This window comes from Vigna umbellata, chromosome 3, assembly GCF_029865625.1.
Source record: "Vigna umbellata cultivar VRB3 chromosome 3, Vumbellata_1.0, whole genome shotgun sequence".
NCBI classification, from domain to species: Eukaryota; Viridiplantae; Streptophyta; class Magnoliopsida; order Fabales; family Fabaceae; genus Vigna; species Vigna umbellata.
Window position 1 is genome coordinate 23,069,455 of NC_142167.1, and position 15,574 is coordinate 23,085,028.

The window sequence follows — 15,574 nt, forward strand, 5'->3', positions numbered from 1 at the left end:
TCAGAATATATGAAATGAATTTTTAGAATAAGTCCAGAACATATAAAATACGTTTTAGAAAAAAAAATTAAGAATAAAATTTTCAGACCAAACTTTTTTAAACATATATATCGCATGTAATTTTCATATTATTACGAGAAAATACATTAAAAATAAGATACTACAACTTTAACTGATTTTTTTTTTAATTTTTCGTTCTTATATTCTTTTAAACGTATGGTGTTGATAAATTTAATTCTCAAACTTTAAAAAGTATACAGATTTATATTTTTTAAGTTAATAAGACACTAATATTTATAAAAATAATGTTGATTCATAAGACATGCTTATTATAACTTTTTTTTTATAAAAACTTTTTATGCTGGCAGTTACTTAGGTCGTGTTCTTTTGAGTGAATTTGGAGGAGTGAATTTGAGAGGATTTGAAGATAAATTTTTTTGTCGTTTATTTGAGTGAATTTTGAGGTAAATGAGAGTGAATTTGAAAATAAAATTTGTGAGAATTAGTTTAAAATTGTATTAACATGAAAAATTAAAAAAATTTATTTTCAAATTCACTCTCATTTATCTTCAAATCCTCTCAAAACAACAGTACCCTAATTTTGAATTGTGATATCAGTAATAACTTTACATAAAAAAATAAAGAGAAAATTTATCAAAAAAAAATTAATAAAACCTCAATTGTATCCCGTAAAATATTAATATTATCTTTTGTTTCGGTGGAAAGTTTTGGGGACCGAGAAACTAACCTGTTGACGCGTCTGGGCCGCTCGCTCGCCTCCAAACTTCAGCTGCTGGCCGATCGGTGTTGGCGCAAGCCGATCGGTCTCCTTTTGGACGGGGGTGGATGTACCTGCAAAAGGTACTCCGACGCTCAAGTTAGGCGTGTGATTTGAAGAGCCTCGGCTCTTAGTTGAATATTTAGTGAATGATGCGTAAGTGGAACCTACCTGGCCTTTGGCCCTGGCTTTGTATTTATAATTTACCTCATGGATCCTAAGCTGATATAAGCCCAATAAAATATAAACAGAATAAGATATAAACAGATTACCTGAATATCCGGTTGGTTGTTTGTAACCGTTCGGTTAATACTTTATACTATACATGCCCCCCAAGTCCGAGTTAAGCGGTCGGCTTTAGCCGTGGTTAACTATAGGACTGATGAGGTTGAGGGAGGCTGCGTTGGCGGAACTGAAAGCGTTTTACCGCTCGACCTTCAATAGTAACCGAGCGGAATTTGTCGAGAGGGTTTTACCCCTCGACCTTCGACAGTAACCGAGCGGGATTTACCGTTCGTCCTTCAACCGGAACCGAGAGGAATTTACCTCTCGGTCTTCGAAATTTGTCGAGAGGGTTTTACCTCTGGACCGTCGTCATTAACCGAGTAGGATTTACCGCTCGTGCTTCAATAGGAACCGAGAGGAATTTATCTCTCGGTCTTTGACATTTGTCGAGAGGGATTTACCTCTCGACCTTCGACATTTAACCGAGAGGGATTTGCCTCTCGTCCTTCGACTTTAACCGAGAGGGGTTTACCTCTCGACCTTCGACATTTAACCGAGAGGAGTTTACCTCTCGACCTTCGACTTTAACCGAGAGGAGTTGACCTCTCGACCTTCGACTTTAACCGAGAGGGTTTTACCTCTCGACCTTCGACTTTAACCGAGAGGAGTTTACCTCTCGACCTTCGACTTTAACCGAGAGGGGTTTACCTCTCGACCTTCGACTTTAACCGAGAGGGGTTTACCTCTCGACCTTCGACATTTAACCGAGAGGAGTTTACCTCTCGACCTTCGACTTTAACCGAGAGGGGTTTACCTCTCGACCTTCGATTTTAACCGAGAGGAGTTTACCTCTCTACCTTCGACTTTAACCGAGAGGGTTTTACCTCTCGACCTTCGACTTTAACCGAGAGGAGTTTACCTCTCGACCTTTAACCGAGAGAGGTTTACCTCTCGACCTTCGACTTTAACCGAGAGGAGTTTACCTCTTCGACCTTCGACTTTAACCGAGAGGATTTTACCTCTCGTCCTTCGACTTTAACCGAGAGGATTTTACCTCTCGACCTTCGACTTTAACCGAGAGAGGTTTACCTCTCGACCTTCGACATTTAACCGAGAGGAGTTTACCTCTCGACCTTCGACTTTAACTGAGAGGGGTTTACCTCTCGACCTTCGACTTTAACCGAGAGGAGTTTACCTCTCGACCTTCGACTTTAACCGAGAGGATTTTACCTCTCGTCCTTCGACTTTAACCGAGAGGATTTTACCTCTCGACCTTCGACTTTAACCGAGAGGGGTTTACCTCTCGACCTTCGACTTTAACCGAGAGGAGTTTACCTCTTCGACCTTCGACTTTAACCGAGAGGATTTTACCTCTCGTCCTTCGACTTTAACCGAGAGGATTTTACCTCTCGACCTTCGACTTTAACCGAGAGAGGTTTACCTCTCGACCTTCGACATTTAACCGAGAGGAGTTTACCTCTCGACCTTCGACTTTAACGGAGAGGGGTTTACCTCTCGACCTTCGACTTTAACCGAGAGGAGTTTACCTCTCGACCTTCGACTTTAACCGAGAGGATTTTACCTCTCGTCCTTCGACTTTAACCGAGAGGATTTTACCTCTCGACCTTCGACTTTAACCGAGAGGGGTTTACCTCTCGACCTTCGACTTTAACCGAGCGGGATTTACCGCTCGTCCTTCTGGCGGAACCGAGAGGAATTTACCTCTCGGTCTTCGATATTTGTCGAGAGGGTTTTACCTCTCGACCTTCGACATGAACCGAGCGGGATGGACTGCTCGGCCTTCTACAGGAACCGAGAGGAATTTACCTCTCGGTCTTCGACATTTGTCGAGAGGGTTTTACCTCTGCTTTGAACTAGGAGTGTTTCCTAGTGAACGGGATTTACCGTTCGTCGTCGAGAGGGCTTTACCTCTCTTCCGAGGTGGATTTACCGGTCGGTCTTCGACCTAGGAGTGCTTCCTAGGGAACGGGCTTTACCGTTCGACTTTGAGAGGGTTTTACCTCTGCTTTGAGCTAGGAGTGTTTCCTAGTGAACGGGATTTACCGTTCGTCGTCGAGAGGGCTTTACCTCTCTCCCGAGGGGGATTTACCGCTCGGTCTTCGACCTAGGAGTGCTTCCTAGGGAACGGGCTTTACCGTTCGACGTCGAGAGGGCTTTACCTCTCTCCCGAGGGGGATTTACCGCTCGGTCTTCGACCTAGGAGTGCTTCCTAGGGAACGGGCTTTACCGTTCGACTTTGAGAGGGTTTTACCTCTGCTTTGAGCTAGGAGTGTTTCCTAGTGAACGGGATTTACCGTTCGTCGTCGAGAGGGCTTTACCTCTCTCCCGAGGGGGATTTACCGCTCGGTCTTCGACCTAGGAGTGCTTCCTAGGGAACGGGCTTTACCGTTCGACTTTGAGAGGGTTTTACCTCTGCTTTGAGCTAGGAGTGTTTCCTAGTGAACGGGATTTACCGTTCGTCGTCGAGAGGGCTTTACCTCTCTCCCGAGGGGGATTTACCGCTCGGTCTTCGACCTAGGAGTGCTTCCTAGGGAACGGGCTTTACCGTTCGACTTTGAGAGGGTTTTACCTCTGCTTTGAGCTAGGAGTGTTTCCTAGTGAACGGGATTTACCGTTCGTCGTCGAGAGGGCTTTACCTCTCTCCCGAGGGGGATTTACCGCTCGGTCTTCGACCTAGGAGTGCTTCCTAGGGAACGGGCTTTACCGTTCGACTTTGAGAGGGTTTTACCTCTGTTGGCTGAAATTCTCGATCGAAATTGGTAACCAATGATCGAGCGTGAATTGCTCGGTTTTATTCATTACACAAGGAAAGTTTAATAACAAAAGTCTAAATCAAAAATTTAAAGATGACATTAAATAGAGATTTGGATTGCTATCTTCAGTTTATAACTCCGCGAACTGATCGTTCACGATGACGAGCAGGACTGCGACTATAGTCTCGCCTGCGTTCGTTCTTCCGATACGCTCGTTCGGGACTTCTTCTTGCTTCTTGTATGTAATTACGGAGGTGTCCTGCCCGAATGAGACGTTCTATTTCGTTTTTCAGCGTAATGCATTCTTCTGTGGTATGCCCCCGATTCTGATGGAAATGACAACTCTTCCTTACATCTGCGTATCTTGGAGATGGCTTTGTTTGGAGTGTGAGAAGTTCAGCGTTTAGAGCTTCTTCAAGAACTTTTGCCCTAGGTGTGTTGAGGGGTGTATAGTGATTAAATTTAAATGTTCGGGAAAGCTCCCCGCTTTTACCATTATTGTCGAACGGTCGTTTACCGTCCTTTCTCCCTCCACTTGCCTCAGTTTCTTGCTGTCGCTTTCGTTGTGAAATACGCATGTCTTCCATGCGGATGAATTCGGCTATCCGTTCTTGGAGCTCCTCCATTGTTTTTGGCGGTCGTGCATATAATTTCTCAGCGAAGTACCCTGGTTTTAGACAGGAAGGCAAATTGGTGATGATAAAAGATTGACTTACCTCTTTGACTCGTCGTGCAGTTTCCATATACCTTTTCATAAAGGCCTTCAAAGTTTCTCCCTTTTCCTGTTTAGTATTTACCAATTCCGCTGGCGTTACCTCCTGATTACGATTGGAGGCGTACTGCCTTTTAAAAAGGTTTTCCACAGTGGCGAAGCAATCCACTGTGTTTGGGGGAAGAGTGTTATACCACTCTAATGCTTCGTCTTTGAGTGATAAGGAGAAGGCTCTGCACATAACCGGATCACTGTCCGTGTAGAACGCCATTGCATTGGTGAAAATCCTGAGATGATTATCGGGGTCTGTCGAGCCATCATACTTATCCAGTACAGGAGGGTTCTTCTCTGGCATTGGAGTTTGCATGATGGTCGCAGTGAAAGGGAGCAGATTGGAGGGCCGATCGGTTCGTAAGGGGGATGATTCCCTTCTTCCCCGATCGTTCGGGTCAGTATGCCGAGATGGCTGCTGATTACGACTTCCATCGTTATCATTGTTACCCCGATCGGCTGTGGACTCCGAGTGTTGAGCTGATCGTTCGACACGACCTCGCTCTGCTCTCAACATTGTAATTTCTTCTGCGTGTCTCCGCTGCATCTCTTGTTGTGCGTGCGTCTGTGCTTGTATGGTTCTGGCTTGTGCCTGTATTTGCGCCTGCATCTGCGCTATCAAATCTCTGGTGTGTTGTTCTTCCTCCATGCTCCTCGTGGTCACCATTTGGGTTTGCCGCTCGGCCCCACGGTGGGCGCCAAAATGTTTCGGTGGAAAGTTTTGGGGACCGAGAAACTAACCTGTTGACGCGTCTGGGCCGCTCGCTCGCCTCCAAACTTCAGCTGCTGGCCGATCGGTGTTGGCGCAAGCCGATCGGTCTCCTTTTGGACGGGGGTGGATGTACCTGCAAAAGGTACTCCGACGCTCAAGTTAGGCGTGTGATTTGAAGAGCCTCGGCTCTTAGTTGAATATTTAGTGAATGATGCGTAAGTGGAACCTACCTGGCCTTTGGCCCTGGCTTTGTATTTATAATTTACCTCATGGATCCTAAGCTGATATAAGCCCAATAAAATATAAACAGAATAAGATATAAACAGATTACCTGAATATCCGGTTGGTTGTTTGTAACCGTTCGGTTAATACTTTATACTATACATCTTTAATCTAAAATTTTAAAAGAATGAATTTATGCGTCTTATCTGGTCTATAGATATTTTGCGTCCATTTTCTATGTTTGTACAATCACCTGGAAATAGTTCAAAAAATTTCTACCAGATTTGAGTCAACATATTACGGGGAACAGCTGTCATGACCTAATATAAATATTATATGCATGCATGAACGAACGCAGATACACGGACTTTGAGATTTCATGTTTCCCTCAATTAACCAATCATTTCTCCGAAGAAGACCATCAACAACTCATGTTATGATCAATCTCTATAATTACTCATTTTTGCAGCTACATGCTCTGTTTTTTCACTCATAATTTACTATGACAGCTTAGTCATAAAGTGAAATGAAAAGAAGCTATCCCATGCAACTTTTACATATCTTTTATAGACATTTCATATATATGGTTGATATGCAAGATCGAGAACCCCATTGGGAAAGATAATGAATCACAAAAAGTACAAAAACAATGCGTGCAATCGAATCAACCAAAGCAATCTGAATGCACATCAGGTCATACCCACATGTGCTTGCCCCAGCTATGGCGACTGCGTCTCTAACTCTCTCTATCAACATTTAAGGCTAAACCTATCATTTCTTTAAACTTTATATCATTCTCAATAATTTACATAAAATATTCTCCATCGACAACAGTTTTATTAGTATAAAACTTCGGCCGTCCAATGAAATGCGGAAATCCCAAGAAACTTTACTACCGTTTTTCCTAACATTGCTTTCACAACAATCAAATACTAACCTATAAACTATCTTAGTTTTTAATTCTCGGGATCATTTACCCATTTAAATATTTCCACAAAATTACTAAACTAATATTTATAGGTTAGTCCACAGTGTTTTCAGAAGCGCGTCTCATCTGTTCATTTCACATAAACACTATCTTCATTTTCTAAAGGATCATCATCATGCGTAATAGTTTGAATTCAACCAATATTTACATATTATATTACTCTTAACAATTTCCTTAAGTGAAATGTGACACCTAATTACAGATCCCGAAAATGAAATTAATTTTGTATGCATGTTACATTAGTATACCACCACACACACGTGTATGTACGTATATACATCATATTTTTAAGGTGAAGTCTCACGTACGTAAAAGCTAATTCTGTGTTAGTGATGTTAGTGACCTTTAAACAGCTCACAATTATTATATTACAAACTAGGGTTTTGACTAACGTTATCATTCTCTAACCACAATAGTTATGTCCATTTTGCTACCTAGTTATGTCGGGTTTGCGTCAGCAGAATAGGTTTTTTTTTTCTCTAAAGTCGAAACAAAAGCGATGTTTTTACTTTGGGACGTGAATTTGTGAACGTAGGTTAATTACTACGGATAGGAAAGTGTAGCTTACGCTCCCCAAACGCTTGTGGGGGAAACCCTACGAAAAATATGAAGAAATTATCGAAAATAATAAAAAATAACAATCATACTGGTCACATTCATTCCGTAAACTTGCTTTTTACGATAGGTAGCTTCAACCACTCCCGTCGGCGTAGTCACCGGCCGTCAACCCTTTCTATATGGTCACAGTGTGTGATGGTGGCGTTGACAACCAAGAAGGTATATAAGTGCCATGCTTGCAACACCACGTACGAATTGATTGCTTAGTTCTTCAAATTAATTGAGTTCAAAGAGAGAGAGAAGCAGCTACTTTTGAAGTGATTGAGAGCTTGAGTTTGGAGATTAGATGGCTTCCTCTAATGGTGGTGTGCCGCCGGGATTTAGGTTTCATCCGACGGATGAAGAGCTTCTTCATTACTACTTGAAGAAGAAGGTCTCCTTTCAGAAGTTTGACATGGATGTTATTCGAGAGGTCGACTTGAACAAGATGGAGCCTTGGGATTTGCAAGGTAAATTAAAGTATCTGTAGGATATATTTGGTTGTTTTCTGTATGGTTCGATTACCTTTCTGCATGCTCTTTTCCTGATATTTCAATCTTTATACTACAAATACATTCTTAAAATAATGCCAATTTTCTTTTCCGTTTCATACTTTCTATGTTCCCATAAGCATGAATTTCGATTTTTAAGCAACATGACAAATTATATGTTTTTGTTTGAAGGTAATTAAATAGATAAACATAAAAGTTTTTCGTCATTCTTTTAGTTGAATAGCAGCAAGCTTTCACTTGCAATATATTTAGTTATGTTTAAATTTCTCAGACTTTAAATAAACACAGCGTTCTGGTTGAATTATAAGACTTAATATATACATGTTCGATTATGATATAAACGTCCTATTCCTGGACAATTGTGTGAAATTTATTTTGTAATTGAATCTTGAAGCTGTTATCAGATATCAGATGCGCGATGAAAGTATGTGATTCTTCTTGAAAGATATATATATATATATATGTTTAGTCAAATAAAGCAGAAAGGATGAATGCTTGTAAGGATAAAATAACTGTCAAATTTAATAATCTTTAAGATGGTCGCTTACTGTTAAAGACAATACCATGTCACCTTGATTTCTACAATGATAATAGTGAATAAAGGAATAAAAGTAATGGCACACGCACATTCTATTACTTGCAAGTATTTTACGCAGTACCGTCACTCTAATTCTTTTTTCGTGCCTTCATAGGATGTTACTTAAGTACATGTAAAACGATTTTGTTACTGATATGATGATTGCCTTTGTCCTAAAATAAATGAATCTGAAAACTCTAAAATGCAAAAGACACCGTTTAGAAAATCAAGCAGTTTAGATTATAAAGAACATCATTACTTAGTCGATCACCTTTCCTATGACACTGATGAGCCTCTCATGTTCTCAATTCTCTGGCACTTCGTCTGTTGAGTTGTTTTCTCTCTTTCGAGATTTTTTATTTTGACTTCTGATTGTGTGAAATTTATCATGACGAACAGAAAGATGTAGAATTGGATCAACTCCACAGAACGAGTGGTATTTCTTCAGTCACAAGGATAGAAAGTACCCTACAGGTTCAAGGACTAATAGAGCAACGAATGCAGGGTTTTGGAAAGCAACAGGAAGAGACAAGTGCATCAGGAACAGCTACAAGAAGATTGGAATGAGAAAAACCCTTGTGTTTTACAAAGGAAGAGCTCCTCATGGTCAAAAGACCGATTGGATCATGCATGAGTACCGTCTAGAAGATGCCAATGACCCTCAAGGAAGCGCCAACGTATATATATCTCTCTTTCCCTCTCTCTCACTAATATCGATTTCATACTGAATTATCCTTCAAAAAGTTTCTGCATAATATTTTTTTTTTTCTCTCTCTAATGATATATGTCTGAATGTATTTGTAGGAAGATGGGTGGGTGGTGTGCAGAGTGTTCAAGAAGAAGAATTTATTCAAGATTGGAAATGAAGGTGGGTCTACACATAACCCAGATCAACAAATGAACAATTCCTCAAGCACTAACGGACGCTCCTTCATACACAGAGAAAACCATTACTTGCTACACCAACACCAAAATCATAGAAACTCACCAGGGCTCGAGCTTGATAAGCCTGAGCTCGCTCTCCATTACCCACACTTGCAAAATCCCCAATACTCACTGTTCCAGTCCCAAAACCTTCTTCAAACCCAAAAGCCTATGGTTTTTGACTACTCGTATGCATCATCTCTACCTTCGGACACCCCTGTAATGGCAAAGCAACTTATGGGAAACCCTAGGGAGTGTGAGAGTGGCAGCGAGGGCCTAAGATATCAAGTTTCGGAGTCTGGCATTGAAGTTGGATCGTGCGAGCCAAATCAAGAAGTGGGTGGCGGAAGAGGTGAAGGAATCAACGAATGGGGCGTTCTTGATAGGCTAGTTACCTCCCATCTCGGGAATGAAGAATCAAACAAAGGGGTGAGGTTTGAGGAGACAAACCCTCAGTCTGTGCATCAGATCAACCAGCTTTCGTTACGGGGAGAGATGGATTTCTGGGCCTATGGAGGAAAACAATGAACTTCCCTTTCTTACTGAGTTTTTCGGTATCGTCTCGTTTACTGAGTATCAACAATACACTGATGATATTTTAGTGTCAATCAGTGTATTTGGAAGATACAGTAAAAGAACAACCTAGAAAAACTTAGCAACTTTACACTCAGATCAACTAAACAAGTTAATGTGTTAGGGTTGGAGATAATTAGATGCCTCTAATCATTTTAAAATATGGATCAAGAAGATATTATTTTTATATTTATTGTCCTATACTGGTTTCAATTGTTTATGTTCGAAGACATCGTTAATTGTAATATTTCAATGCATTTGTTTCTCAAGTACTACAATTGAAAACAAATGCAATTATGGTGGTGCTCATTAATTGTATGTCTAAGATTTGATTATTTGCAATTTTACAAATTATACAAATTTGGTGAATCTCACATTTTATGTTAACAAATTTATCCTTTTAATTTTACTATTTTCACTAAATATTAACAATTATAACGCGTTTCTAAAACTTCTCGTATAATAAGGACTTTTCTACAAATTTCAGAAATTTTATTTGTAGTTAACAGTAATTTAACATATCCAAAATATTTCTGAAAACATAATTTATTGACAATTGGGTGTAACGAGCAACATGGATAATAATAACATATTCGTTGTCTTTGTAAAAATCTATTCTACTCACTCCGTCGTCGCACAAGTGTTCCTTATATAAATAAGTACGGATAAGAATACATGAAGACATCAATATATAGTTCTTAAAGTATTAACTTTAGAAAAAGTAAAATAAAATTATAAATAAATTATTTTAAAGAATAATATATATTTTTATAAAACAAACTAGTTTAAAATCGGTGTCTATGTACGAGTTAGTATTTATTTGAGTGTTTCTTTAAAAAAATTAGAGGTTCAAGAAAGAAGTAATAAATATTTTTAAGTTTATAATTTGGTTTTGAAAAATAATTTATATATTTAGAAAGTAAATATAATAAATAAATAGTAGATTTTGTAAAATTATAAATAGTAGAAGTATATAGACTTAAAAGGTCACTTATGCACGTAAGAGTTTTGGCACATGTTATTTTAGGAATTCTATTTTGATTCTTTAACCAAAAAAATATTTAGATGAAGATAAAAGATGTACGACTTTAGGTTTTGGTTATAATTGAAGTTTATTATTTATTTTATGTTTTGGCTCTTTCTTAAGTCAAGTCTATTCCTATTTTTTATTTTTTAAAAAATATTGTTTCAATTACTTCCTATCTTCACTTTTACAGCATTTTCCACGTAGAAAACCAACAAACAGATTCACCATCATCTTCTCACCCTCACATTGAAAAAGTATATGAAAAAAATACTCGGATTAGGAAGGAATGATTATGAAACAAAAAAAAAATGTAAGACATGAAAACGAATGTCTTTCCGATTTTGAAGTGGGAAGAAAAGGAAGGCTTGTAGTGACGATATATATGACAACACAGTTTGTTTTGACAATAAGGAAGGGAAGAAAGAGAGGAGAGTGAAGAGTGACAGCGAAAGCGACAACGTGGTTCACATTTGACAATAAGAAATGAAGAAAAATATCTCAATTAATGGAGAAGTGATGCAGCGATGCAAATGGAATGCTTTGGTGGGAATGTAAAATTTGCAAAAATTTTAATCCTATGAGACGAATAGGCTTTGGTTGTTTAAAGAATAAAAACCTATAGTTGTGCAAATATTTTAAAAAATGTCATTAGTAACATTTTTGAAATTATTTATAAAACTACATGCTTTGGTTATTTAAATAACGAAAGACTATAGTTAGAGAAAAAAATTGAAAAGTACCAAAACGTTTTGAAAGACTTCATTTTTTCTTAATGAGATGAGTCTAACAATGTAAATGAGATGAGTGTGTTCATATATTAATTAGACAGGTATATATCTGATATTGAAAGCTTTAATTATGGCGTACATTTTAATATATAAAATTTTGATTAGGATTTTATTTATTGATTCAAGATGATTATATATTAAAAGTTATATAGTTTTGACGCTATTTCTAACATTTTGTAAATTAAATTTCAGCAAAATAATTATCAAAAGTCTCACAAAAGTAAAAGTTTTCACAAATTTTTATAATATTGTTGTTAATTCGATCAAATTAATACTAAATTATATCAATCTTATTAAATAATATATATTTTTAAAAATTAGATTTATCATTGTTTATCTAAATATTTTTATTCAAATAATTATTATCGTAAATTTTATAAATAATAAGTCTGAACTAATTTGATGGTATTATCATTATTAACCAAATCAAAATCTCAATTAATTTCATAGTTTTTTCATTATTAACCAAAGTAAAGTTTCAATTAAAAATGAAAACTTCTGAGGTTATTTATAGTAAATTGAACAAAATACAATCTCAATTAAACGTTAAGACGACTAATCACGTTTATTCTTTTATCTTTTTATAAAGTAAAAATTTAATTAACTAAAAATAAAATTTTGATAATTCTAGTTATTCAATGCAATTTAAAAATCTTTAAACTCATGATTATTACACACATAAATTAATACACTTTACTAATTAATTACAATGTAAAAATTATTATTTTTACTTGATTCAGAAAAAAAAAACATAGATAAAATATGAACGAAAACCATAATTAAAATAACAAAAAAAATTATTTCATTCTAACTTCAAAATCTATGATAAAATTAAAGTAGTATCAACCTGAAAAACTTAACACCTCATTAATATATATATATCATTAACCCGAAACTGATAAAGTAAATGTTTATAGATGTTATAGAACGAATTCTATAATATGGAAGAAAAAACTAGATTATATATTGAAAAAAACAAAAATAACTATAGTGTATTTTGGACAAACAAGTATCCAGAACAAAACTAACAATTTCCACTAAAGAAAAAGAAAATGCATTAAATTTCTCCAGATGCAAAATACTAAAGGTATAAAATTTTGTGTATGAAATAGAGAATCAGAGTTCAATGTTCCAAACAACTCCGTGTCCCTCTCCGCAAGCTTTGTGTATCTCTTTCATTCTCTCCACCGACTTACAGATACCACTGCATGACCAATCAAACGATGCCACACACACATTCCCTGTCCTTGCCTTCCAATCACAATCTATGTACAACATAACCATGAAATTACTTTCATAACATTACAGAAAACATAGTTTCTTAACATGCGAACTACGTAGGAAAACGTACCTGGTGGGGTTCCGCAACACATGGATCGTTCATCCACATGTTCAACTTCCAGGCCCAGTAACCAGGAACCTAAAGATACGTCTTCATTGGCATATTTGTGCAATATTGGCCTGCAATGTAAGATCGAACGTGATTCTCGTAAGTTAAAATATACTTCAAGTCTTCATCTCAGTGTAGAATTGGAAAGAATGATGAAATCACCAATTGATGGATATATAAGTGGCGAGATCCTTGGAAATGGCATATATTTGGCCAGTGGCGTGCCTGAAGTACTTGTTTCCTTCCTCTCCAAACTTCCAGTGCTCAGCTTCGTGATACTTTACTCCTCTGCCATACATGTTCAAACAAGATTATGAAGAAATAATTGATTCATGGTTTAGAAAAGGACCATTTTGGCCACAATGTAAAAGAGAATAGCCTCACTTTTGATATAGAACAGGACCAGATTTCATGCAACCAATGTAAACCCTGGGTCTTGATCGGTACTTGGCAAGTGTGCTCACTAGCATACCTGAATAAACATAGATGCAAATTTTGGAATTGAAAACTTGTCTGACAATTATTGCATTGCATGTTGGCTAAATTTGAAACACATACCTAGATTTAAGTGGACATCATCGTCTACCTTGACGTAGAAATCAGCATCCCACAAAGAAGTGATGGTGGAAAAGTAGAGACGAGTCTTGGTGGATAGCTCATGATAGCCCTCGACGTGGTCTAACCTCAGGAAGTCCTTGTGTTCTGCCTCTTCTGCATCGATTGCTTTATCCAAAACTCCTCCTGGTGTGCTGCTGTGCCCGATCACGAACCTTACAACAATGCCCTTCTCTTTCTCTAGTTCCTTCAACTCATTCCCTGTTTGTTTTCACACATCAAACACATCAACCATATTACATTACATGCATGAGCTAGTAGTAATAGAAGTGTACCTCTAGGTAACCATGTTTCGCGTATAGAGTCTCTTCGCCTTTTGCTGCTAAAAGCTGTGTTAATACCAATCACCACAAAAGCCTTTTGTACATTATGCTTTCGAATTTGCTTCCCACCACTCTGGCTTCTCCTACTTGCTGTCAGTTCCATTTCCAACGTCGAAACTGCCTTATCCAGATACCTTCGTTTCACACATGTTAAGTAAACAAAGTTAAAGTTTAAAATTTAGAAAATGGATTTAAGCATGGAGAAACGACATTGGTGTAATTAAGTGGGAGATTTGTATATATCTTACTTGATAGCTTGGTGAGTCTTCACCACTTCCTCCATTACATCAACAGATCTTCCTTCAATCAGTTTCTGTTAGAAAAACATGAAATTCAGTTTCTTTCTGAACATAGTTTGGAATAACGAAACACAAGAAATTATGTATACGAACTCGCTTGTGATCACAATCAGGTGTGGACGATTGCAGTGTATTTTCATGGTTAGAGGGTCGTGTCCACATCTGGCCACTAAAGAGTGTTCCTGCAAGAAAGCATGCAATGCATACGAACAAAATTGTCTTTCCTGAAGCTGCCTTTCCCCTCATCTTTTCTATCTCAACTGGGTCACGATCCACCGATCTTTGTAAAGACACCACCTTTAACTTGAATTCGTCCTTCAGGAAGGTTTTCAGTACTTAAATCAGACGGGGTTGAAACGCTGAAGTATTATTTGGAAAACAATTCATCATGGGCATATGGGATTTCCCATGTTAATTAATTAGGTCCCAGGAATCAAGTAAATGCAACATTTTAAAGCAACATGGGTTACCGTTTTAAGGAAGAGTCTTGTGATCTACGTTTGTTGATGTAACTGTTAATATTGTGTTGGAACAATTTGATTAAGCCAACTTTCTACACATCATAGCAATGAAATTTCGGTCGTCTTGAGCATATCACGTGAGCATGAGTGGGATGTTCATTGCAAAAGGCAATGAATGTGTGGAGCAAAATGTTTATCTTGCTTTCAAACAGCAAAGAGAGCTAACTTTGATGCTATTTGCCCATCAGGTACTGAACAACAGTTTTGAAATCATTAGCAACTCACAGAAATTGCTATTCTTGAATATTATAAACGAACTTCATTACTAAACTACTTAGCTGTTTCCTTGTTTATTATCAATTTCTAAGATGAAAGGAATCAAATGTCAATAATCTCAAGCAAGTTGTACTTTCTACAATTTAGGTAGCTCAGACAGTATAAAATAAAAGTTGAAATAAGAAATAAATGATGAACAGAGGGCTATGAGTGAATTTACCTAAAAATGATGTGCTTGGAGAGTGCAGGATCATGTCACTTTTGACTGAAAATCCTTAAAATAAAAGAATAGTAACTGTGATTGGAAGAGATGTCTGAGAGTGTGATGTTCCTATCTCTAGCTCTCTATAAATGGCATTATAGTTATATGGTATGTTTTGATTGCCAGAATATTGGTAGTTTGATCATGTGGTTTTGATGATGCAACAAATTGAGGTAATATATAACAAGAAAATAACTACATTCCTCTGTTTGTGTGGGCAATCTTTGTAACATCAATTAAGTGTGTACTAATGTTTTGTTGGCTGTCTAAATAAACTTCGTACGTGTTAAAATGGAGATGAGATAGAGACAGCAACACATCCTACTACAATTCACTGGTTTCATGAATATTCTAGGTTGGATGGAAACATAAACCACAATACACGGTGATTACAATTCTTGTTGCTTTTAGATATTTAAATTCGTAAGTTAAATTACGACCAATGTTTTCAAATGAACAAATCTAAAAGTACAATTAAGTCTGTAAAT

At 37.4% G+C, this 15,574-nt stretch overlaps 2 protein-coding genes across 3 annotated transcripts; one reads left to right on the plus strand and one right to left on the minus strand.

The window, feature by feature from the left end:
• The first annotated feature begins 7,292 nt into the window (after nucleotides 1-7,292).
• On the plus strand, nucleotides 7,293-9,945 carry LOC124840572 (protein BEARSKIN2-like). Its single transcript, XM_047316637.2, has 3 exons — nucleotides 7,293-7,529; nucleotides 8,548-8,825; nucleotides 8,953-9,945. Exons 1-3 carry the CDS (start codon nucleotides 7,367-7,369, stop codon nucleotides 9,598-9,600), a joined length of 1,089 nt encoding a protein of 362 aa, XP_047172593.2. The 5' UTR covers nucleotides 7,293-7,366; the 3' UTR covers nucleotides 9,601-9,945.
• Nucleotides 9,946-12,402: 2,457 nt separating this feature from the next.
• On the minus strand, nucleotides 12,403-15,221 carry LOC124840573 (putative beta-1,3-galactosyltransferase 8). 2 transcript variants are annotated; one of them, XM_047316638.2, is made up of 10 exons: nucleotides 15,045-15,221; nucleotides 14,558-14,799; nucleotides 14,181-14,402; nucleotides 14,037-14,101; nucleotides 13,741-13,922; nucleotides 13,409-13,666; nucleotides 13,235-13,322; nucleotides 13,013-13,138; nucleotides 12,812-12,921; nucleotides 12,403-12,725 (listed from the first exon to the last, which is right to left on the minus strand). In XM_047316638.2, exons 3-10 carry the CDS (start codon nucleotides 14,331-14,333, stop codon nucleotides 12,577-12,579), a joined length of 1,131 nt encoding a protein of 376 aa, XP_047172594.2. In that variant the 5' UTR covers nucleotides 14,334-14,402; nucleotides 14,558-14,799; nucleotides 15,045-15,221; the 3' UTR covers nucleotides 12,403-12,576. The 2 variants fall into 2 exon arrangements, with proteins under 2 accessions (XP_047172594.2, XP_087965867.1); XM_088109741.1 differs by having other exon boundaries at nucleotides 14,181-14,446.
• Nucleotides 15,222-15,574: the final 353 nt, after the last annotated feature.

Excerpts from the sequence above, each read along its gene's own strand:
- LOC124840573 (XM_047316638.2), bottom strand. The coding sequence starts at position 14,333 with ATGAGGGGAAAGGCAGCTTCAGGAAAGACAATTTTGTTCGTATGCATT. Across the intron at positions 14,102-14,180 it reads CTGATTGTGATCACAAGCGA|AAACTGATTGAAGGAAGATC; the intron begins GTTCGTATACAT and ends TTTTTCTAACAG. Across the intron at positions 13,323-13,408 it reads TGATGTCCACTTAAATCTAG|GTATGCTAGTGAGCACACTT; the intron begins GTATGTGTTTCA and ends ATGTTTATTCAG.
- LOC124840572 (XM_047316637.2), top strand. The coding sequence starts at position 7,367 with ATGGCTTCCTCTAATGGTGGTGTGCCGCCGGGATTTAGGTTTCATCCG. Across the intron at positions 7,530-8,547 it reads GGAGCCTTGGGATTTGCAAG|AAAGATGTAGAATTGGATCA; the intron begins GTAAATTAAAGT and ends CATGACGAACAG. Across the intron at positions 8,826-8,952 it reads ACCCTCAAGGAAGCGCCAAC|GAAGATGGGTGGGTGGTGTG; the intron begins GTATATATATCT and ends ATGTATTTGTAG.